Here is a 24,674-nt window from a genome sequence, read left to right on the forward strand (position 1 = left end):
TTCCTTACTCCAGATGGAGAGGGACCAGTGGAATATCTTAGATGGTTGCTTACAAGCTGTTAAGACCCTTAGACACTGCTCATCAAAGTAGGATGTAGAAGATTTTCTTTATAAACTGTTATTACAATTGAGCTAGGTGTCCCCTGAGACCATGGGCCCCAGTCCTCAGCCCAGTAATTCAGTCCCTCAGGGAGTTTGGGTGTGTCTGTGAAGCTTCCATGACCTTGCCTTGGTCAAGTTGTGCTGATTTCCCCAGAATTGTGTACTGTCTTATCCTTCACCAAAGTTACCACTTATCGATTGACTATTTAGTGTTTTTTCCTCCCCACCAATCCCTCCCTAGTAACTATCAAAGGTTGTGTCTTTCTGTGTATAAACCTTTTCATGAATTTTTATAATAGTAGTCTCATACAGTATCTGTCCTTTTGTGCTTGACTTATTTCACTCAGCAGAATGCCTTCAAAATTCATGTTGTGAGATGTTTCACAGATTCATCATTGTTCTTTATTGTTTCACAGTATTTCACTGTGTGTATGTACCATAGTTTGTTTATCCATTCATTTGTTGATGGGCATCTAGGTTGTTTCCATCTTTTTGTGAATAATGCTGCAATGAACATGAGTGTGCATATGTCTATTCATGCGACGGCTCTTATTTCTCTAGGATATATCCCTAGGGCTGGGATTGCTGGATCATATGGTATTTCTAAGGAAACACCATATCATTTTCCAAAATGGTTGAACCATTTTACATTCCCACCAGCAGTGCTTAAGAGTTCCAAGCTCCCCACAGCCTCTTCAACATTTGTTACTTTCTGTTTTTTTGATTCATGCCAGTAATGTTGGGGTGAGTGGTATCTCCCTGTAGTTTTGATTTGCATTTCTCTAATGGCTGGTGATCTTGAGCATTTCCTTATGTGTCTCTTAGCTGCCTGAATGTCTTCTTTGGTGAAGTGTCTGTTCATATCCTTTGCCCATTTTTTAATTGGATTATTTGTCTTTTTGTTGTGGAGGTGTTGAATCTCAGTATTTTAGCAAACTTTTGCCAACCACTGCAGTCAGACTAACTAGACTCTGGGGATTTAAGGAAGGGGCCTATTTCCATAATTGGGGCTTATCCTGGCAGAGCAGATTGTAGAAGTATGCCTTTCAAAACAATAGCCACTAGCCCTTGTGGCTACTGAGCACTTAAAATGTGGCTAGTCCAAATAGATGTGATATAAATATAAGATATGCATCAGATTTTGACGACTTAAAAAAGAGAAAAAGAATGTAAACCATCTCAATACTTTTTCATTCTGATTACATGTTGAAATTATAATATTTTAGATGTATTAGGTTAAATAAAAATATTATTAAAATTAAAGACCTATATAAAATAGGTGCTTTTATTATGAGGAAACTGAGGCATAGGAAAGTTAGGTAATAACTTGACCGAGTTCCCACAACTAATAAGCAGAAAACACCTGGATACAAACGCAGGCATTTTGCCTCCAGAGTTTGCGTACCTAACTACTGTGCTATGCTGCCACTGTGAATTAGAATGTGGCGTTTAAAAATCATTATCAGTAATCTTATAGTCACACAAAGCCTTAGAGTTTATGAAGCTTTTACATCCACAATCCCATTATTCCTTATGTCATGAGAAAGGTAATGCAGAAAATATTGTAGCCCTTCCACAGGTGAGCAGATGCCCAGGGAGGCTTAGTGTCTTATCCAAGCCCCCACAGGTAGTGGCAGGTCTTTTTTTAAAAAACTCATTTCATTTAATTTTTGGTGTAAATATACACATCAAAACCTGCTCCCGTATAACAGTTTCTACACATATTGTTCAGTGACACTCTTTATACTCTTCACATTATGTCAATTTTCTTGTTATTTCTGCTGTGTGTTTCACTCCTGTTAATTTAGGCTCACTGTCCCCTAAGCTCTTCATCTATGTTTTAGAGTCACTTTTGTCACTTTGGTCTCATATAGATAATTTGTGGCAATTCTTTTTGACCTAAGTCTTTTTATCTTTTTGACTCTGAGTCCTGTGGCCTTTTTATAACCTAGCAGTTGCCTCACCTGGAAAGCAAGATAAAGTGGACCCACCAGTTCCTGATGTCGGTTTTCTTAAATAAGGCACACAACTGTTTTATACCAAGTGGGGACAAATGCTGTGGCTCTGTAGGACAGTAGTTCCCATGCCTTCACGCACAGGCATACACACAGGGGGGTGTGTGTGTATAGGAGTGGTGGTATTAAAAAAAAAAAAGAAAAAAAGGGAGAAAGAAAAAAAGAGAGTAGTTTTCCAAGAAAAATATATGGAGAGAAGCAGATTCAACCATTTATATTCTCTGAATGTACCGTAATAAAAGACTTCCCGATCTAGTTAAAAAATGAGTTTCACTTTTTTTTTTTAATAATTATTGTGCTTTAGGTGAAAGTTTACAGCTCAAGTTAGTTTCTCATACAAAAATTTGTACGCACAGTTATGTGACCCTAGTTGCTATCCCGATAATGTGACTGCACATTCCTCCTTTCCACCCCAGGCTTCCCGTGTCCATTCGACCAGATCCCATCCCTTTCTGCCTTCTCATCCTGCCCATTTAGTCTCGGGTATCTATTTGAATTAAGAAGCACACTCTTATGAGTATCATTTTCTGTCTTATAGTCCACCTTATTCTTTGTCTGAAGAGTTGGCTTTGGGAATGGTTTTAGTTCTGGGCTAACAGAGAGTCCAGGGGCCAAGTCTTCTGGAGTTCCTCCAATCTCAGTCAGACCACTAAGTCTGGTCTTTTTACTAGAATTTGAGCTCTGCACCCCACTTTTCTCCTACTCTGTCGGGTGCTCTCTGTTGTGTTCCCTGTCAGGGCTGTCGTTGATGGTAGCTGAGCACCATCTAGTTCTTCTGGTCTCAGGCTGATAGAGTCTCTGGTTTATGTGGCCCCTTTTGTCTCTTGGGCTAATATTTTCCTTGTGTCTTTGGTATCCTTCATTATCCTTTGCTCCAGGTGAGTTGGGACCAATTAATGCATCTTAGAGGGCCGCTTGCTAGTTTTAAGACCTCAGACACCACTCACCAAAGTGGGATGCAGAATATTTTCTTAATAAACTTTGTTATGCCAGTTGACCTAGAAGTCCCTGAAACCATGGTCCCCAGACTCCCACCTCTGCTACACTGTCCCTTGAAGTGTTTGTTGTGTTCAGGAAACTTCTTAGCTACTTTTTTTTTTTTAAGCTTTTTAAAATGTGGTTACTAGAAGAATTGAAATTACATATGTGACTTGCATTATTATTTCTATTGGAAGGTGCTGTTCTAGAAGTCTCAGGGTGACCTTCAGTAGTCTTGACGTGGGTAAGCGGCCAAGATGTGAAATTACCACCAGAGTGAATTTGTCTAACACACCAGCATCGCTTCGGGAGCCTCAGAAACAGGAAACCCATTAAAGACTGGCCTTGCTGTGGCTTAGACCACATTATACCCATACCCATTGCTGTCAAGTCAATTCTGACTCACAGTGACCCTATAGGACAGAGTAGAACTGCCCCATAGGGTTTCCAAGGAGCGCTTGGTGGATTTGAACTGCTGACCTATTTAGTTAGCAGTCATAGCTCTTAACCACCATGCCACTGGGATTTCCTAGACCACATTAGTTGAATATAAAAGGGAAGGATTATCTCAGAGGGCTGAATCCACAGGTTACACTTAGAAGTAAAAGAACTAGGCATCATCATTTTGACATGGTTCTTTTGCAGTGGCCTCTAAAAATGGCTGCAGCAGAATGCTAGTCTAGAAGTCCAAGATGGGGCTTAGGAGCGAGAAGGTCCTCAGAGGTATCCTAAAGAGTCTGAAAATGGCTTCTAAGCCCAATAGTTAGCCAGATGGTTCCACTTTGGGGCCTCAGAAAGTTGCTCACAAAGACCCCGTATGATACGGATTTTTTACCATGGATCAAATCACAAATGCCTATGTGTAACAATTCCATGTTGTCAGAATCTGACATTATGCCGACCAGTGGACACTGCCCTGCCGAGATACTTTCCTGGCTCTCTGAGCCCATTCCCCAGCTCCTGTGACTTTGGTGCTAATAGCTCTCAGCTATGATCTTCAGATGATTGCCTGTGAGCTACTAGGGGCCCTAGTCCATTCAGAGAGTCCAAGTCCTCATAGCCAACGACTAGTGCAGGTATCAAAAACTCAGCCTCAGGATGGGACAACTCTGACGTGCCACCTCTGCTCTGGAGCCCCTCAGTGATCAGGCTGAGGCTTCACACCCTTGTTTGGCTTCTTCTCCTTCCCTGTCCTGCTCCCTCCACTCCTTTACTGGTTTCTCCTGGAGGCACTGTCTTAATAAGTCACTTGCTCCCAAATCCTCATCTCAGGGTCTGCTTTTGGGGAAGCTCCACCAGAGAAACATAGCCAGATTTTATTTATTGGTATTGATCTTGACCTTGGATGCTGGCCATGTAATAAAACCAAAACCAAAACCAAACGAGTGGCTGTTGAGTCGATTCCAACTCATGGCAACCCCATGTGTTGCAGAGTAGAACTGTGCTCCATAGTGTTTTCATGGCTGTGGCCTTTTGGAAACAGGTCTTCAGGTCTTTCTCCCAAGACACCTCTTGGTGGGTTCGAACCACCAATCTTTCACTTAGTAGCCAGGCGTTTAATTATTTGTCCCACCCAGCGTCATGTAATATGTGCCTATTAAGTGTGCAGAGGGATTCTGAACCTCTGAGATAACCTTTGCTGAGAGCCCTGATCCTGAGCCCAGAACAGTGAGGGCCGCAGGACCAGGAGAGGGCCCATGTGTGGTCTGCATCACCCTAGCCCATGTCTACGAAGCAGCAAAGAACATCACACCAACAGCCACCTGCTTCCCCTTTGGCCATTTACTTTATTGCTGTTTAGTCAGAGGCTCTCCCCCAAACATTTTTCTAACTCCATCATGGCCTCTCTCCAGAAAGTTGAAACTGTGCCCTGCTTCATGCCATTTGCACGATACTTCCTGCCCTCTTACATAAATTATTTCACAATAAAGATTGAAACGGGAACTTGGCTGAGTTTTGCAACACGGAAGTGTATTATTCTAGGCCTACATTTATATAAGTGGGGGGTGGGGAAGAGCGATGTGTCCACGGGGAATGTTCACACTGAAGGTAGTCACACTGGCTGCGCTAGCGAGCTGCGAACACGTCTCTGAGTCCCAGCAGCTTCAGAAACACCAGAAATTACTGACTTATCAATAAAGCCAGAAGAGCTTTAGAAAAATCTAGAAAGACACACTGTTTCCACATAGGAGGCGCTCACTTCCCTTTTAGACTAGGAAAAAAAATGAACAAACCCACATTAGCCAAACTCACACACATGACAAACCCTAAATCTCCAGAAAAACACCCTCAAGTAGGCACTTGGTGTCTCCAGCTCTGGGGCTGGAGAGGCTGGGGCTTTGGCCCAAAAGGAAAGGCCACTGACCCATAGGGAGGACCACAGCTTCTAAGGGTTTTTGGGGCTTGACCGGTCAGGTGGTGCTGACACAGGTGGATGGGAAAGAGGCCTGTTTAAAGGTGCCTCCCCTCCCATTTCACTGAGATAGTGACTTGCAAGAAGTTTTGGGCCCTGTGCATTTCCTGAATAGAGCGGCTGGCATTTCTGAAGAGCACACCACTGAAAGGGCAAATGCTGGCCATTTAAGCGTGGGCATTGCATGTCAGGGACTGACCAGCTCAAGAAGGGCAGGGGCCAGGTCCAGTTTGCTGATGCTGCATCCTCAGAGCCCTGTGCCGGGCACTTAGTAGGCATGCAATAAATATCTGCTGAATGATTGAATGAAATAATCCAAAATGAAAATCTTGTTCTTCCAAAAATACAAATTTATAACCTTTTCACTGGTTGTAAACTGTTTTGTTTTTTTTTAACGTTCAAAATGGAATTATGTTTCACTCATTCTCCTGATATCAACTGGCCCTTTTTTACAGTTAAAACTGAGTCTTTTCAGCTGGTGCCAGGGAATTGATCTGGTTATATCCCAATGAAAAGGTCTTCAGCAAATGTGCTGGTGAATATCAATGAGATGATCCATCTCTAAGGCCAGCAGCTGGTCCAGAACTGGCTGTTCAGGCAGGAGGCCTAGGCTAGGGTCCATGTGTATTGGGTCTGATGTCTGGGGAAGAGGAGAAGGTCATCATTTATGCCCTGGGGGAAGGTTTGGGCCTGAAGTGTAGTGACGATGGTATGCCTGACCCCAGGGCATGTTTACACACAACTCTTGGGCCAGAAGGATGCTGGTTTGGGGAGAAACCCCCATGCGTCTGAGAGAGGTTGTGTCCACGAGAAAAATGAGGCATAAGTAGCATCTCTCAAATGGAGAAGCCTGCTCTGATAACGTGTGTTTCCAGGGAAGGTTCTAATCTAAGCTAGGTTATTGGACCCTCCTGGAGTGGGGAGGCCTAGCCAGGTGTCCACACTACAGAGAGAAAGCCAAGAGGGTTTGAGAGAGGCTGGTAAGGAATGAATAATTGGGGGCAGCCATCTGGAAGCCCTGAGGGAGGTGAAATTAAAATGATGATGATGAAGTGATGATGGCAGCTTAAGGTATGTCTGGGGTCCCATGTGTTCTACCTTGAACTTCAGGGCAAGGCTACTGGAAGAACTGGCGATTCCGGACCTTCTTTCCTTCTCCCCTTATTCAGTTTTGGACCAGACACTAAGGATTCTTTGGGAAATGGATTGGGTGCATGGCTCTGTGTTTGTTTTTCATGTCAGGGCTATGCACACACTGGCCAGATTCCCAGTTACTTTTAAGAAGGACAGAGTTGAGGTTCACTGTGGTCGGTGGCAGTAGATGCTGAGGCCTTTCTCAGGGAAGGCAAGGTACAGATGCCCCAAATCCACCCCACTTCCTGAAGGTCTCCCCATGGGGCAGTCCAGCCCATGTCAGGCAGGTGAAGCCTCTGGGGGATGGGCGCGAGGGGTCTGGAGAGCTCAGGGAAGGAGGAAAGCGCCAGTGGCCCCTGCAGGTCAGGGCACCATGTGCCACCACTTGAAGGTGAAGGGCATCCGGCGGACGTTGGTGCCGCAGTGGACCTCCCCCAGAAACTTGTGGTAGGCGGAAATGTCATCGACGAAGGTGCAGCAGAAGCCCAGGGGCTCTAACAGGGAACGCACGTGCGTCTCCAGGCAGCACACGTCCTCCACTTGGGGCCCGAACGGCTTGGGGATGCCCAGGTCCTTGTTCAGCACGATCATGTTCACCTGTGACAGGGGATTGCAACAACAGCTCCTGCTGAGTGAGCACCTACTGTGTGCCTGAACTTTTCTAAGCTCACTGAACTCTCACAGCAACCCTATGAAGTAGGTGCTGTTGTTATCCCCACTTTATAGATGAGCAAACAGAGGCACAGAGGGGCTAAGAAAACCAGGCAACCTGCCTCTGTATGGATGTGTGTGCAAAGGTAGATATGTGTGTGCATTATGTGTGCATGTGTATGTCCAGGTACCTGCACATGGCTCTGTGCATTGCGTTTGTGCATAATCTACGCGGGTGCATGTGTGTGCATGATGCATTTGTGTTTATACATATATGTATGTGTGTGCATGTATATATGTATCTGATTATTTACATGTTGTCAGCTGTCATAGAATCGGCTCCAACTCATAGCAATCTCATGTATAACAGAATGATATGTGCCACCACCTGTTGTCAGTTTGTCATGCTGTGGTGGCTCACATGCTATCCTGATGCTGGAAGCTATGTCACTGGTATTTCAAATACCGGCAGAGTCACCCAAGGGGGACAGGTTTCAGTGGAGCTTCCAAACTAAGACAGACTTAGAAGAAGGCCTGGCAATCTACTTCTGAAAATTAGCCCATGAAAACCGTATGGATTATGTATATGCATGTGTATTTATGTGTGTGCATGTATGTATAAAAAAAAATTTTTTTTTATGTATAGATGTACCTAATTATGTTTATATGTGTGAGAATGTGTGTGTGTGTCTGATTGTATACGTATCTGTATATATGCCTGAGCACGTGTATGTGTACGCATCTGATTATGTCTATGTGCATGTATATGTGTGAATGTGTGTATATATGCATCTGATCATACACGTGTATGTCTGTGTATATTATTCTAACCTCTTTCTATCTCACGGAGGACTGACTTCTATAATAATAAGAATCCCTCCTATGCATAAAACCCAAAACCAAACCTCTTGCTGTTGAGTCAATTCCGACTCATAGTGACCCCGTAGGACAGAGCAGAACTGCCCCATACAGTTTCCAAGGAGCACCTGGTGGATTCGAACTGCTCATGTTTTGGTTAGCAGCCAAGCTCTTAACCACTGCGCTACCAGGGCTCCTTCCCTTGCATAAAGGGCTTTTTAACTTTTGCAAAACCCTTTTCTATCTGTTAAGGTAAAGGATCCCCCAGCACCCCAGTGAGGAGCAGGACAAGTCTATCACCCCTAGGAGGGAACAGAAGCCCAGAAAGGGGAAGCGCCTGGGATGAGCAGGATGAGGCCACCCTCAGCTGAGGGCCCTGTCTGCATCCGGCTGCCCCTATTTGGTCTGGGGTGATGGTTAAGGACCCTCACCATATTTGGGAAAAAGGCTCTGGCCTGGCGGTCCTCCATCTTGAACAGAGCGGGCAGGTCGATGATGTCCTGCTCTGTCAGCCCCAGCTCCTTCTTGAGGACGTCACGGTTCCAGTCCAGGCAGCGCTGGGCAGGGGTAAGGAAGGAGGGCAGGCGGGTGAGGGGTCACACCCCTGCCACCCAGGCCTGTCCCTGCTACCTTCGTCAACCCCACCCTGTCTGCAGCCTCAGGCTAAGGGCCCTGGGGCTTCAGAGAACTTCCAGCACTCACTCGGCACCCTACCACTTCCTCCAGCGCCCCTCTCCACCAGGGCTCAGTACTAGTAGTAATAATAACAATAAAGAGGAAGGCCACAGAAATGATAATAAAAAAAAAATTTTTTTTTTTATAATAGCAGCTGTTATTTACTGAGCACTTACTATGAGCCAGACCCTGTGTTAAGTACTTTCTACACAGTATCTCAATGACTCCTCAGGCCACCCAGAAAGGTAAGAACAACACTGATGATGATTTTGATAATAATAATAAAAGCTAATATGTACTAAGCGCCACTCACTGTTCTAGGTGCTTTACATATATTCCTTATTTAAGCCTCACGACAACTCCATGAGGTAGATGCTGTTGTTATTCTGTTTTCTTAGAGAAGAAAGAATCAAAGACAGTCCTTGGTGACTTGCCCAAGTTTCACTGCCAGGAGTGGTGGGGTCAAGATTTAACTTCAGATCTACCTAATGCCAAAAAAATGACCACCAAGGGGATAGTCTTAATAAATTTAACTTGCAAACAGCCAGAGCCCAAGCAGTGCAGAGAAATGAAGTTGGAGCCCTTATCAGCCTCTGCCTGAAACGCACGGCACTGGTGGGCTTTCCATTTACGTGAGTGAATAATGCCTTTGTGTTTAAACCCACCTTTGTGAACTGTAGTGCACAAAACTGCAGCAACTGCAGTTCCATCCTGCCCCTCCCCCTGCACTGTAACAGCCATTTCAGTTCCATCCTGCCCCTCCCCCTGCACTGTAACAGCCATTTCAGTTCCATCCTGCCCCTCCCCCTGCACTGTAACAGCCATTTCAGTTCCATCCTGCCCCTCCCCCTGCACTGTAACAGCCATTTCGTTAGGTTGGATTGACCGTACCCTCACCTCCAAGTGAAAGCTGATTAGTGGACTCTCACCTCTGTCTCTTTGCCCTGGTGATTGATTCAGGGATGGGCAGTAAGCCAAGAGTAAGCCAATCAGCATATGGAATTCCCCTGGCCACAGTGATTAGTTCAGTTTGGCCCAGTCAGAGTAGAATGCAAGGCTAATGTTCAATTGCTCAATTGCTCTCTAATCGTGGATGGTGTGCTAGGTGAATGTGAGCCCTTAAAATTTTCCAGCCATGTGCCTACCATGAAGGCACCTGCAGAGCCCGAGAAGTGCAGAGAAATAGAGCTGGAGCCCTGATCAACCTACGCCTGAAACCCACACTACTGCTGGGCTTCCCTCTTAAATGAGCCAAAAATGCCTTTTTGTTTAAACCAGTTCGAGTTGAGTTTTTTGCTTATTTTTTTAAACTTGGTCCTTTTAAATATGCCCACACAAATAAAAGGAGATTTAGCTCAGATAAATACAATCCTCTTGATTAGCTTCTACATCTGGATACAACCTTTAGGACTTAGGGGCTCAGAAAGTGGGGTCTATCCATAGACAGAAAACTTCAGAGATCTGTGATCCCCCTAAAACTATTTAAAATTTAAGGCATATGTTCATATACTCATTTTTTTGGAGAACAGGTCTGTAGCTTTCATCAAAAAGGGTGTGCCTCCCCCAAATGTTATGGGCTCTAGCCTTATGGAGACCTTGGCTATTTGCCGAGAGTGCCTTCCTTTCCAGGTCTCTGCCTGCTTCAAGCCTCTGCTGACCTGCACATCCCACCTTCCATCTCCGCCTTTACTGTCCAGCTTCAGCACAGGAGTAAAGTGAGGGGCCTGGACTGAACACTTGTCAAAGTCCTTTCCTACGCTTACGTAACTGGGCAGGAGCCCCTGAGCTCTTGGTCATTCCCATGGAGCCCCAAAGACATGAGGGGTACCATCAGGCACAACCTCGTCCTTCCTGGTGGCCCTCTGCCCCAGCCCCCCAGCACCACTAGGCTCCCGCCCCACCCTCACCTGGAAGTACTGGTTCTCCTGCAAGAGGCTCTCATTGGACAGAATCTTGTTGATGGTGATTCGCTTGCTGCTCATTCCACCCAAGCCTGTGAGGGTCAGAGAACAGGGGAAGGTCCAGCCTCAGGAACTCAAGCTGGGTGCCCCCTCCACCAAGGTCCCCCCCAACCCCTAAGCTAACTGCTGGGCTGGGGTGGGGGACGGGGCTGAGGACAGGCTGGGGCATAGGAAGGCGACTGCAGGAGAAATCAGGCCCCCTCTGCCTGGGAACGGTAGCACACACTCCCTTCTCCAGAGTCAGCCATGTCACCAGGGCCAAGGAGAAGGGGTAGCTGCTTTCACTCTCTCTGGCCAGTGGGGTGGGGTGGGGGGTGTAGGCAGCCACCTGAGCCTCTTGCCTAGAGCCCAATCCTAAGGATGAGCAGCTGACCAGGATGAGTGTGGCAGGAGCAGAGGTAGCCCAGAGGCATCACTTCCTTGTTTTCTAGCCCTGCCTCATGCTTGGGCCCTGCCCTGGGCTGTGCCTGCCTCTGCCTCCTATTCCACTATGATGGCCCATGTAGTTTCTGGCCTGATGAGTGACACCTAATCCCCATTGAGCACCTACTATGTGGCAGGCACTCTTCTAAATGCTCTACACGGATTAACTCATTAATCCTCCCCTCAGTCATAACATAACAGCCCTATAGGACAGAGTAGAACTCCCCACAGGGTTTCCAAGGAACAGCTGATGCATTTGAACTGCTGAGCTTTCAGTTAGCAGCTGAGCTCTTAACCACTGCGCCACCAGGGCTCCTTCAGTCCTGTGAAGTAGCCACTATCATTAAAGATGAGCAAGCTGAGGCACAGAGAGGTTAAGTGACTTGTCCAAGGTCCCATAGCCAGCAAGTGGCAGAACCAGTATATAGACCTAGGCGGTCTGACTCAGAGCCTATGCTCGTGACCATTTTTTTTGCCTGATCTGGGGTGCACCTGCTGGTCCGTTGCATCTCCCAGGCTTGTTCTTGTCAGGGGCAAAGAGCTTGGGCTGTTGGACTTTGTACCCAAGCTGCCTCCATACCACCACTCAGCCCCACTGTACACAGATAATGGTCCCTACATCCAGGTGGTGCCAATGGCTAACACACTTGACTGCTAACTGAGAGGCTGGAGGTTCTAGTCCACCCAGAGGTGCCTTGGAAGAAAGGCCTGGTGATCTATTTCCCAAAAGTCAGCTATTAAAAACTTCATGGAGCACAGTTCTACTCTGACACAATGGGGTCGCCATGAATCAAAGCCAACTGCACAGCAACTTGTTCATGGGTCATTTTTGGGGTTTAAAGAAGCCTCCAGAAAGTCAGGACTTGTGCCTGGCAATCCAAGAAAAAAATTTCCATCGGTGGAGAACTTAAAAAGGATGATGGTCTTAAATTAGCCTTGTCTGTCTTGGTACCAGTCAGTGTCAGAACACTGTCTTTGGAGAGGGAAGACAGGGGGAAGCAAGGAGTGAGGCATATTGGGGATACCAACCTGAAGAGTGACAAAAGTCATTTAAGAAAAACTGTATAAGGGATTGTCATGGCCTCTTGAGCCTGGCTCATTGTCCTCACTTGATCAACTTTCCCTCTTTCCATAATTAATTCAAGCACAAACCTGATCCCTGTCCGTCCTAATTCTGTGGGCGTCTAAATTAAGCAGATAGTTTCTCCCTCTGGGGCCGACTGTGCTGAATGGTGTCTGACTGCCTACTGGTGTCAGTAGGAGCTCACTTTTCTTCCTGTTCACAACCACACTCTCTATGTTTTTCTCTCTTATCTCCCTCTCTGTAAGTCCCTTGAATCTAGATCCCATGTCAGTTTTGAGCCACTTAACTCTCCTCTGGGTCTGGTGCCGTTTAAACATATGTTGTTGTTGTTAGGTGCTGTTGAGTCCATTCCGACTCCCAGCAACCCCATGTGACAGAGTAGGACTGCCCCATAGGGTTTCCTTGGCTGTATTCTTTCCGGGAGAGGATCACCAGGTCTTTCTCCCACATGTAAAGCATATACTAGGTCTTTAAGAAGCACCTCCTTCTGTTGACGATAAGGAACATTGGGCAAGGTTCATCGGACCCTTGTCACAACAAGGGTCACGAGAGGGCAGGGCTGCTTCCCACCAGGCGACCTCACAAACCATGGAGTGAGACAGATGCCCCAGGGAGGTGGACCTGGGGCTCAGGGACAAAGTGCTCATCCCCCCAGTCCTCCTGAGGGTCTCACTGGGAGCTCGGGACCTCCTATTTCTGCCACGAGTTCATGAACATCATGGACTTGTCCACGTGGCCCACTCACCTTTGAACATGATGGCCTCCCCATGGCCCTCCTTCTGCTTTTCTCGGAAGAGTCTGTAGCAGGCTGAGGTGCTGGCCATGAGCATCCGGAATTGCTGTGAGGGAATCCAGGGGGACAGTGTCAGCAGAGGGAGCCCCTGCCCTGAGGATCCCAGCCCCCTCTGCACGTGGCCTCCAGCCTCCCCACACAGAGTGGCAAAGGCTGCCTGGGAGGGCGCTCTCTGTTTCAGAGGAGTATGCCTCACCCTCCTTGCTACAGACATTCCTCCATCTCAGCAGAATGCCATCAAGGCAAAGCTCAGAGTGGAGGAACTTCTCCGTGGGGCCAAGAGGCCAGGCCATGTGCACATTTCCAGAGTTTAAAGTCACAGTCATTCCTTCCACTTCAGGAAACGAAAGAATCTCTTTCCAGAACCCTAGGTCCATACCCCATTGCTCTCTAGAATATACTGGCCAATATGGTTGCCACCAGCCCCGTGCAGCTATCAAGCACTTGAATTGCATCTAGTCTGAACTGAGATGTGCTATGTAAAAACCCCACGGAGCGCAGTTCTATTCTGAAGCACAGGGATTCACCATGAGTTGGGGTCACCATGAATTGGCACCAACTTGACACCATCTGGTTTTTGGTTTATAAGAGTAAAATACACATTAAATTTTGAAGACAGTATGAAAAAAAAGAACGTAAAATCTCATTAATAATTGTATATTGATTATATGTTGAAGTGCTAATTTTTGGCTATATCAGGTTACATAGACGCTATTACTAAAATGAACTTCACATGTTTCTTCTTACGATTTAAATGTGGCCTCCAGAAAATGTAAAATTACATACAGGGCTTGCATTGTGGATTGCATTCTATTTCTGTTGGTCTCCACTGTTCCAGAGTGTCCAAACTTCTTGGAGAGCTCTAGGCAGCGTCCATTTCCATGACCATACCACAGTGACAACATACAAACCAATTTCAGCCTACTTCCTTCTTCCTTGGAAACCTGATGGCGTAGTGGTTAAGAGCTAAGGCTGCTAACCAAAAGGTCGACAGTTTGAATCCACCAGGCGCTCCTTGGAAACCCTATGGGGGCAGTTCTACTCTGTCCTACAGGGTGGCTATGAGTCAGAATCAACTCAATGGTAATGGGTTTGGGTGGGTTTTCCTTTTTCTTTCTTTACTGGTTACCTCCTCTAGACCCTGCCCTCTGCTGGCAAGGGATGGTAGGACATGGGTTGTCCCCCACCCTGTTGACCCCAGCCTCGGGAGCTAGCTCACCTTTGTGCCTGGGATGGGGACAAAGGTCATGAATTCATCCACGTGGCCCACAGTCAGCCAGTCTGAGTAGAGCTCCACAGGTGCCTGCACCTGCTGGGCCTGGAGGAAGTCGCGTACCACCTTGGTCATCCTCCGGCCACCGGACCTGAACAAAGAAGAGGCTGGGGGGGTCACCTGGGCAGGGAGTGTGTGTGCTGTGGACATGCCAGGGAACCAGGGACTCATGCTCCTGGGGCAGGGCCATGTCTGCTCATGCGTCTTCTGTTTATGGGCAGCTCAGAGGGTTCAATGGCGTGCTCCCACCCATCCGCTGCTGTATTCCTTCCCTGGACTCCTCCACCCCTTCCCCACCTGGCTGATAATCTCACCTTAAACTCGTTGCCTTTGAGTCAGTTCCGACTCACAGTGATCCTATAGGGCACAGGAGAACTGCCACATTTTTCTACTGCAGAGCAGCTGGCGGGTTCAAACTACCCACCTTTTGGTTAGCAGCTGAGTGCTTAACCACTGTACCACCAGGGCTCCTTTATCTCATCATATACTTTCTCATTTTGGGAAGAGAGTTATTTAGTTTTATATTGGATCCTAATTCATACTAAGATGTAAAAGCTAACTTGGTTTTCTTTCCAAGATTGTCTATATTTTATAAGAGGGTCATGGGAGGAGGGTATTTTCCCAGCCAGTCACTCTACATTTAAGCAACCCAGGCCATCCCTAAAGAAAACCAGCGACTCCCCCCACCTTGCAGCCCCCACCCGCCTGGCTTCTCTTACAGAGGAAAGCTGCTGCCGATGAGGATCCGGCCCAGGGGGTACGCCTTGCCGTTCACTGTCACTGGGGGACTGACCTCCAGGTTCCCAAAGGAATCAAGGCTGGTGACAGGCTCAAAGAGGGGTTCCCGGGTCACGTAGCCGAAATCTGGGCCCTGGGCAGAGGGCACACATCTGTCATTAATCTCCGCAACCAGCAGTCTTCAGCCGCCCCCCCTCCCCCCGCCCCTGCCGACTCTGACAATCTTTCACCACCTTCGGCCTGGCACTGTGGGCCTTAACCTCATGGTCTCATTTCTACCAAAGGGCAGGAGCCTGGGCCCAGGGAGGCTAAGCTTGTGAGCATCTCAGTGTGAGGGTGGGTATGAGTGTAAGTATGTGACCGTGTATGTGAGCATAAGTGTAAGCATGTGAGTATGTGTGAGCGTGTGTCTGAGTGTGGGTACGAGTTTAAGTATGTGAGTGTGAGTATAAGTGTAAGCATGTATGTGTAAGTGTGTGTGTGTGAGTGTAAGTATGTGAGTATGTGTGTGTGAGCATGTGTGTGAGTATGGGTATGAATGTAAGTATGTGTGTGTTAGCCTGTGTGTGAGTGTGGGTATAAGTGTGTGAGCATGAGCGTATGTGGGTGTGTATGTGTGCACCTGGGTCTCCATAAGTGCCTCTAACTCCATCCCCAATGTCACAGACACATAATGGTGACTTCAGGATTAGTCCTCCTTTGTGCGATTGCTGTCCCTGCTCATCTCTTAATGTCTCTGCCCTCAATTTCCCCATCTCTGAAAGAGGTGTCAGCGTAGGGAACTTGAGGCAGGGTAGGAGATTACATTATTGTCCCCAAAGATTTGCTACACACTTTCCAGTAAGGATTTTGCCTCCCGACCCCACGGCCTTGTGATCTGGGTAGGAATACACTTCCCCACCTGAGGGCAGACTTGGTCATGTGACTTGCTTTGGCCAATGAAATGTGAGCAGAAGTGATACATGCCAGTTAAGAGTGGAAGTTGTAAGAAGCACTGCATGAGTCTGCCACCTGCCTTTCTCTTCTCCCTGTGCCAGGGAATGGCATTTCCCTGGGCTCTAGAATGAGGACGACACAAGGAGGCAGAGCCACATACCACTGACCAACAGTCAATATGGAATGCAAGCAAGGAATAAACCTTTGCTGTTGTCAGCCACTGAGATTTGGGGGTTGTTTGTTAAGGCAGCCTTGCCTAGTGAAAGCTGACCAATATATGTGGGGATGGTAGATAAGTACAGATATTTAACATGGGAATGTGACCCATTCCCAATTAAACATCTTTTTGGACTGAACCCAGATGCAGCCTCAGAATCCTTCTTAGCACAGAGCTCCAACAGACTGGGGTTGGCACTTGAGATGTAGCTCTATTGACCCCTTGAATATTAAGGTTCAGTTCATAATTTTTTGATTAAAAAAAATAGGGACCTTGTTTGGGAGCTTGTACAGCTTGCTGGGTCTAAAGCTTGCTGACAATAGCCCTGTTGGTAAAAAGCAGTGGAGTAGGAGGATGTGGGTTATCCTGGCTCAGCTGAGAGGCTCAAGGGACAGCTGTACCCGGTAGGCTGGGTCTCCTTAGCGCTTTCTCGCCTGGGAGCCCCAGCTGGCAAGGTGTGAGCTCCCTGGAGGCTGGGGCAGCTGGGGCTTTACAGCATCATACTGGTGGGTGGGCAGGAACAATGCCGCCTGGGGCCCTGGAACCAGGCCAGCCAGAACGCCGAAGGTAGGTGGCAGCCCGGGGAAGACAGAAAGGGCAGAATCTGGGAGGCCTCCATTCTCGTGCCTGCCGTGACCACTGTTGGTGGCCAGTTTGACTTAGCCTCTCATGATATATGGGGGACGGAAATGGGGACAGTAAGCTTATCAAGGATGGCGTCCAAGGCTGCAGAATGATAATCACAACAACAGCTAACAATGGTCATTACATCAGGTGCAATGCCGATGTGTGAGCACCTTCAGTCTTCACCACAATCCTATGAGACCTGTATGGTTTCTATCCCCATTTTACAGATGAACAAACTGAAGCTCATGGAGCTTAAGCTGCTTGTTCAAGGTCATATTGCTGCTAAGGGGTAGAACCAGGATTCAAGGCCAAGTCCATATGACATTCCAGAGCTTTGCGCTCACACTATTGGCTCTACCTTCTCTCTAGGGTGAGGGGACTAGGTTAGTGAATGTTCTCAAGAAGCAGGCGTGAACCTGGCCGGGGTCACCTCTGAGCAGGCCTGATGTCTAATGGGGAGGCTGCCTTGCATGTGACCTTGGGAAAGCCACCTGACCTACCTGGGTCTCATCTGTGTCCAAGCCTCCCCCTGTCTATTCAGGGTGGAAGGATGAGGATGAAAGGGAGACTGATTTCAGTTCTGCCCTCATACAGTAGACTGTGGAGGGTATACGAGGGGAGCAATAATGGTGTCTAGAATTGGGGAGTCAGATTGCTTAATTAAAAAAGAAAACCGGGGTCTCAAGGTCCTCATGAGCTTTGAAGCTGGAACCATGATTTTCAACAATTGTATAACTATCTTTTTCCCCTTTGAAAGCTTATTTTGCTGCAAGTTGGAGGTGGGGCAGCAGCAGGGGACAGAGCCCTGGAGCCATGCCTTGCTCAGCCTGTCTCCTGCAGTTGACATGTCTTGGAACAGTATCAGTTATCTGAGCAGAAAAGGACCTCAGGAAAGGTATTACCCCAACTGACCCATTTTGTAGAAGAAAATGGAGGCTCCAGGCAGCTGACTAATTTGCCTAAGGGCACCCAAGGTCTCCTGACTGCTCTGTCCTGTAGAAGTCCCCGGGATGGTCCAGCCAGGTGGCCTTTAGCCTCTCACCAGGAGCTGTTTCACTGGGAAGTCCTTCAGGCTTCCATCTCGGGGAGAGTCCAACACCACAGGGAAACCTTTGTGGGGGGCCTCAATGTAGCCAAACTCGATTTCATCCTGTGGGGACACCAAGGAGAGCCGTCAGATGAGCCTGGAGGGCAGGACAAGCCCGTGTGGAGGCCTCTCCCAGGTGCACCAGGGAATACCAGCCGGCTTGCGTGCGGCTGGGAGGAGGTTTGTGAAAATGCAAATAATTGGTGCAATAGGCAAAAAACTCAAAAAGCACAAGAGAGTATATTGTGAAAAGTAAGTTCCCTGTATTCTGTCTCCCGGTCCTCAATTTTCCTCCTCGCAAGCAAATGACGGCAGCAGTTTCGTACATATCCTTCTAGAAATAGCCTCAGCATATTGCAGGCGTGTTTGTACGTAAGTCAACCCCGTTTTGTAACTGTGGTGAAAACATACACGCTAAAACATCTGCCAATACAACAACTTCCAGGTTTACAATTCAATTATATTGATGACATATTTCATGCTGTGCCGCCGTTATTGCTATTCTTTTCCAAAATATTCTGCCACCATTAACATTAGCTCAATGTCCCCAAACAAAAACTCCCCCCTTCCCTTTTCCGTGGTTACTCCCAGGTAACCACGAATAATCTTTGGTTTCCATATATTTGCTTATTTCATATACATGAAATCATACGGTATTTGTCCTTTTGTATTATTTCACCCAGCATAATGTTTTCAAGGTCCATCCATGTTGTGGCATGCATCAGGACTTCATTTTGACACCATTTTTTTTTTTTTTTTTAACATAAATGGCAGCATCTTGTATACATCTTCCTACAAGTAACAACCTAACTTGGGACTCATCCTGCCTTCGTACTTATAGAATGGCCTCCTTTTCTTGAGCTGTTGCACAGCGCTCCATGGTAAGGTTCTTCCAGATATATTTGACCAGTCTCTTATGGATGGACACTTAGGTTGTTTTTCAGTCTTTTGCTCTAAGAAGCAACACGGCAGTGAACTGCTTTCTCCATTCCCATCTTTATGCACGTGTGCCTGTATTATCTGAGGGAAGAATTCCTATATGTGAGTGGCTGGGTGTGAGGTACTCTTCTGATCTGGCCCCTGGGCCCCACCCTTCCCAGCCTGGCCCCTCACCTGGATCCAGCGGTCTCCCCGGTTCATGTACTGGAAACAGACTTTCAGTTCGCAGTTGGTTTTCTCCACTAGGTTCTTCACCTCTTTCAGGAACAGGTAATTGTCCTTCATGCTGAGAAGTTGGGGGGAGGCGAGGCAGAAGTGTGAGGAGGGACAAAGGCCCACCCTACAGAGGTTGCATTGCGCTGGGCACCAGCTGTGTTCTCCGTCCCCTTGGGAAAGTTGCCAGGATCCAAGGCCAAGTTCTCTCGTAAACCCACCTGCTCATGTGGTGTTTTGTCAAGGGCATGAGCAAATAAAATGGGGAGGGGACTCTCACCCCCACCTGCCCCAAAGCCTCACATCTCTAAGTGCCCCCAGATTTTTGAAAAAGAGTTATTCCTGGGGGAGCATAGTGCCGCCTAGCATGGGGGTAAGGGATGGACCCAGGGCCTTGGTGTCCTCTTCGGTGCTGCAAGCCCTCCACCTGTAGGCACTTCTTGCCCCTGCTTCTCATCTTGTTGTGTCTGCCTAGCACATACTAACCATTGCCTTCGAGTCAATTCTGACTCCTAGTGACTTTACAGGACAGAGTAGAACTGCCCCATATGGTTTCCAGGGCTGCAGTCTTTATGGAAGCAGACTGCCACATCTTTCTTCCACGGAGCGGCTGGTGGGTTTGAACTGCCAACCTTTTTGTTAGCAGCCAAGTACTTAACCACTGTGCCACCAGGGCCCCTTAAGCACATAATAGGTGCTCAGTAAAATTCTGCTTAGTGAACAAGTAAAATGAGCTGAATATCCACTGCACAGAAGGCTCCTGACTGTATTGGTACTGGGCCAGGCTGAGAAAGGAAAGGGTAGCTATTACTTTTAGCACACACACTCTGTGCCAGGACCACGCGTAGATGCTTTGCCTTTTTCATCTCATTTGATCCTCACAGTGATTCTGTGAAGCAGGCATTTCAGAGACACCAAGGCACAGAGAGACCAAGGGAGCTGCTCAAGGTCACACAGCTGGTAAGTGACAACACCAGAATTCTAACTTAGGTCAGTCTGACCCTGAAGTCTCAGCTCTTGGCCACCCCTTACCAGCACACAAACACCGACACTGGAGGCAGGATGTTAGGTGTCATGATCCACGGAGCAATCCGGAATGTCACGGTGTCTGTGAAGATGGGTGTCTGGGGAATCCCCTGGGTGTGGGAGAGAGGGGGGAGATGGAAAAGTCTCATCATGGTGCCTTTCAAAGAGATGAGACTGCTAACAATAGCACATACATTGAGCACTTACTGTACGCCAGGCCCTGGGCTAAGTATTTGTACATGAACCAATTCATTTCTGCCTTACAGCAGCCCCAGGGATAGATACTACTATAATCCTCATTACACAGAAGGGGGAACTGAGTCCCAGAGATGCTGAGTAACTGTCCACGGTTACATGGTTGATCCAGGACTTAACCCAGATGGTCTGACTGCTGAAACTCTTAGCTACCGTCCTATCTTGCACTGATCAAAGTTCTTTTCCTGAAATTGAGCACATGATGACGGCTGAGCCAGCTCCGTGCCTGCTTCTGTTTTCTCTCTGGGCACCTTGCTCTTTTCTATGTGTGAGCATTTTACAGTTGTCTGGTAGAAGTTGTCTGCTATAGCCAGGCTGTTCTTTGTTTTAAGGAAAGGTCCAGGCAGTTTGCCTGGAACCTGAGGGAAAATTCAAAATGATTATAGGGTTCCTTTGAACAGGTGCTTTGAAAAGCTACCTGAAACCAGCCCCTGCTCTTGGCAAAGGAGGACAGGGATGGGGGCGAGGCGAGGCAACGGGGATGGGGATACGAACAGAGGGGTCGAGGGACGGGACCGTGGGTGCGGCTTGCCACATGCACCAGGCTGCTTGCCTTTCCTGCCCAGGTCTGCCTTTTGAGTCTCTGTTGGTGCCTGCAGACAGTGCCACTCTGAGAAACCCTGAGGGCAAGGCTGCTCTGGGCATGAGTGGGAGCAGAGAAGCCCCTTCCCATGCCTGGTCCTGTAGCTTTGTCTTTTCTGCCTTCATCTCTTCCCAGGAGCACAAGGGTGATTTTTTTTTTTTTAATGATATTTTATTGTGTTTTTGGTAAAAGTTTACGCAGCAAGTTAGGTTTCCTTTTGACAATTTCCACACAAATTGATCAAAGCCATTAGTTACATTTTTCACACTGTATCATTCTCATCATGTTCTGATTGTTCCATTTTAATATTCTAGATTCCCTGCCTCCTTACCTTTCTCACCTTTGCTTTGGAATAAATGTTGACCTTTTGGACTCCTGAAAAAACCAAAAGCAAAACCCATTGCTGTTCAGTCAATTCCGACTCATAGCGACCCTATAGGGCAGAGTAGAACTGCCCCATAGGGTTCCCAAGGAATGGCTGATGGATACAAATATGCCGACCTTTTGGTTAGCAGCTGAGATCTTAACCACTGCACCATCGGGGCTCCTATTACAGGTTTTTGTTTTTTTTTTTTTTTTTAGTACAGCACCGATCCAACAGGTAATATCCTTTATTTGTATGTCATTCTACTTTTCTGTTAAAAGGTGATCTCAGGGGGTAGTTTTGGTTCAAGGCTGGAAGAGTGTCGTCTCAGGGCAATAGTCTTACAGAGTCCTCTGATCTCAGTGGTCCTGTTAATCTGGACATTTTTATGTATTTGAGTTTTGTTCTGCATTTTTGTCCCATTCTAACCAGGGTCAGCTATTGTGGCCCTGGTCAGATCAGTCAGTGGTGGTAGCGGGGCACTATCTAGTTCTTCTTGTCTCAGGGTAGTTGGGGTCATGGTTCTTGTAGGCTGTCAGCCTTGTAGAGTTGTTTCTTTCTGTGAGTTTGGTTACCTTCTTATTCTTTTGCTCCCGATAAGTAGAGACCAATAGTTGTATCTTAGATGGCCACTTGCAAGCTTTTAAGACCTCAGATGCTATTCACTTCACTAGGATGCAGAACATAAACTTTGTGAACTTTATTATGCCAATTGACTGAGTTTTCCCATGAGGCTAAGGTCCTAAGCTTTCAAACCTAGAAAACCAATATCTCAAGGTTGTGTCTGAGAAGTATCTGTAATTGTGTCTTCTATGAATCAATGTGCCTGTACACACATATCTGTACTTACACGTGCATATAGATACTTTTATCTGTGCATACTTATGTGTATACCTGTACCCCCGTATACCTATATGCCTAGACACATACATATGTGACCATACACTCATTTTTTGGTCATTGTTGGTATTGTTGCCAAATTATATATGTCAATTTCTTTATTACAAGCAACCTTTTCTCTTGAGAATCTCTTAGTGACATCGTTTACTTTGGTCAAGCTGTGCCTACTACACCCACATTCGGTGCCACTTTTCCTATCACCAAAAATTACAACTATTTACAAACTAGAGCATGGGTGTGTGGGCCTCTAGGCCTCCAAGCCTGGGCACCCTCTTTGCGCTTTGAGGGGGTGAAGCACAGTGTGGACTCCTGGGAGTGGCCGTAGTAAGAGTGGCCAACAGAGAATTTTCAGACCAATTCATAGCACATGTATTGAATTACTACTCTGTGACCAGCATGGGCAAGGGCCTTTAGGGGAGATGGAGATGATTAAGATGTAGCATCTGCGGGTCTAAGAACCTGACCCCCAGGGGCAGCCACCCCCTCATGGCAGAGGCCTAGAGCCCTCACCTCAGCAATATACTCCAGCAGGCTGACATGGATGGAGACCAGGCCTGAGAAGCCCTCGTCGGGAAAACGTAGGCCTTCCACGAAGAATAGCAGCTCCGCAGAGCCACCTGTATACTTGACCACATGGTAGAGCTTCCGCCGGCCTAGGATGTGGATATAGCGCTGGCCGAAGAATGGGTCTGGAGAGAAAACAATCAACATTAGGTCCCCAGCACCCACCAGGAAGAGGTCAGTGGGGTGGGATCATTGATAGGGGACAAGATGACAGAGCAACTTGTTCTCTAGATGCAGACAGAAAAGCACAAGCAGAAAATGCCACCAAAATGACGGTGGCCAGGCCACTGTCATCATCTCAGCACTGCTGTGTAGAGGTTCTTGGCATTGAACCAAACAACCTCTCTGGCTCTGGCTTCCTTCTCTATGTGATGGACTAACTCTTATGAATGGCACATATGAAAATGATAGCAGATGATAACTGAGCAGCCAGTGGTGTCAAGGAAGGATATTATTGTTTCTATTTTACAGATGAGGAAACTGAGTCTCGGAAAGGTGAAATGGCTTGTCCAAAGTCAAATAGCTCACTAAGTGAGTTGCTAAGTTGGAACTCCAAGGTCCCTTCCCCTTTATATAAATAAAACAGAAATATATCCATTTGAACCAAAAACTCCCCTCCATATAATGGGAGCCACATTGGCATAAAGACCCGAGCATGGGCTCTGGCTGCACATTTCGTGGCTATGAAGAAAAGTAGTTTTCCTGCCCCACTGAACCCTTTCAGCTTTCCACAGTGCTGTCCCCTCTTCTTGTGACAGTCATCTCCCTCCCTCCTTCAGGTCTTGATTTGTGTCACTTCTAGGAATCCTGCCCAGATTTCTAAGTTAGGGGCTCTGGAGCTTCCATACTCCCTTGCCCTTTCCCACCATAGCCCTTAACACTATGTGTGATCTTGCATGCTTAGTTTGCCACCCTGTGAGACTGTCAGCCTCCTGACAGCAGGGACAATGCCTACCTCACACACTTGACAGGCCCAGCCTGGGCCCAGTGCCTACTAAATGGCAGTGTTTAGTACACAGCTACTGATTGAACATATGACTCCCACATCACTCCCTATGGGAGAGGCCAACAGAGAATTTTCAAGCCAATTCATAGTACATGTATTGAATTGCTTCTCTGTGCCCAGCATGGACAAGGACCTTCAGGAGAACTGGAGATGATCAAGATGCAGCATCTGTGGGTCTAAGAGCAGTGCTAAGCCAATGATAAGATCAAGTGGATGTGGGAAGCATCATAAGGCAGCTATGAGTGAAAGATCATTTCTTGTTATCCGGAATGGGGGAGGAGAGGCAGGGCGGAAGCATCTATGCAGAGGAAGGCAGCAGTTGAGGTGCCCTTGCAGGTAGCAGAGATGGGGTGCAGGTGGGAAGAGGAGATACTTGCATTGGCAAAGGCATGGAGGTAGTACCCTATGCAGCTCCAGAAGGAGTTTCTTTATGCCCTGTAGAGCTAGAGGGGCAGAATCAGGCTCGGCTTAGTATGATTGTCAACAACAATGGTAACGGTTAATGACTGGTCACCCAAGAGTTAGAATATGTAATGAGAACTGTCCTGGCACAAACAAGGTGCTTGATTAGAACTTGCAAAATAAATGGATGGACTACTGAAGCACTCAACTAGACCCTGGACGAATATTTCACAAGTGTATTTCCGTGGCCGCCAGGCACAAGAAAGGGGTGGGTTACTTTAATAGTTAGGACCTCCAGTGTCAAAGAGACCTGAGGTCAGATCCCACTCTGGTCTTAACCAGTTGGTGTTGAGTTGATTCTTACTTATGGTGACCCCATGTGTGTTAGAGTAGAATTGTGCTCTATGGGATTTTTAATGGCTGAATTGTTGGAAGTAGATTGCCAAAGCTTTCTTCT

The 24,674-nt window shown here is 47.3% G+C and overlaps 1 protein-coding gene across 1 annotated transcript in view; it reads right to left on the bottom strand.

Moving 5' to 3' along the window:
* Positions 1-4,867: 4,867 nt before the first annotated feature.
* The window catches only part of PADI2 (peptidyl arginine deiminase 2), a 49,282-nt gene continuing 29,475 nt past the window's right edge, over positions 4,868-24,674 (bottom strand). The window contains exons 7-16 of the mRNA XM_049878066.1: positions 22,756-22,934; positions 20,150-20,253; positions 19,079-19,190; positions 17,921-18,028; positions 15,080-15,231; positions 14,307-14,451; positions 13,040-13,133; positions 10,734-10,819; positions 8,583-8,708; positions 4,868-7,239 (exon numbers count right to left, since the gene is read on the bottom strand). Coding sequence (XP_049734023.1) covers positions 7,006-7,239; positions 8,583-8,708; positions 10,734-10,819; positions 13,040-13,133; positions 14,307-14,451; positions 15,080-15,231; positions 17,921-18,028; positions 19,079-19,190; positions 20,150-20,253; positions 22,756-22,934 — 1,340 coding nt within the window. The 3' untranslated portion in view covers positions 4,868-7,005. The remainder of the gene's footprint in view (positions 7,240-8,582; positions 8,709-10,733; positions 10,820-13,039; positions 13,134-14,306; positions 14,452-15,079; positions 15,232-17,920; positions 18,029-19,078; positions 19,191-20,149; positions 20,254-22,755; positions 22,935-24,674) is intronic.

The sequence above is a fragment of the Elephas maximus genome, chromosome 3 (assembly GCF_024166365.1).
Source record: "Elephas maximus indicus isolate mEleMax1 chromosome 3, mEleMax1 primary haplotype, whole genome shotgun sequence".
NCBI lineage: Eukaryota > Metazoa > Chordata > Mammalia > Proboscidea > Elephantidae > Elephas > Elephas maximus.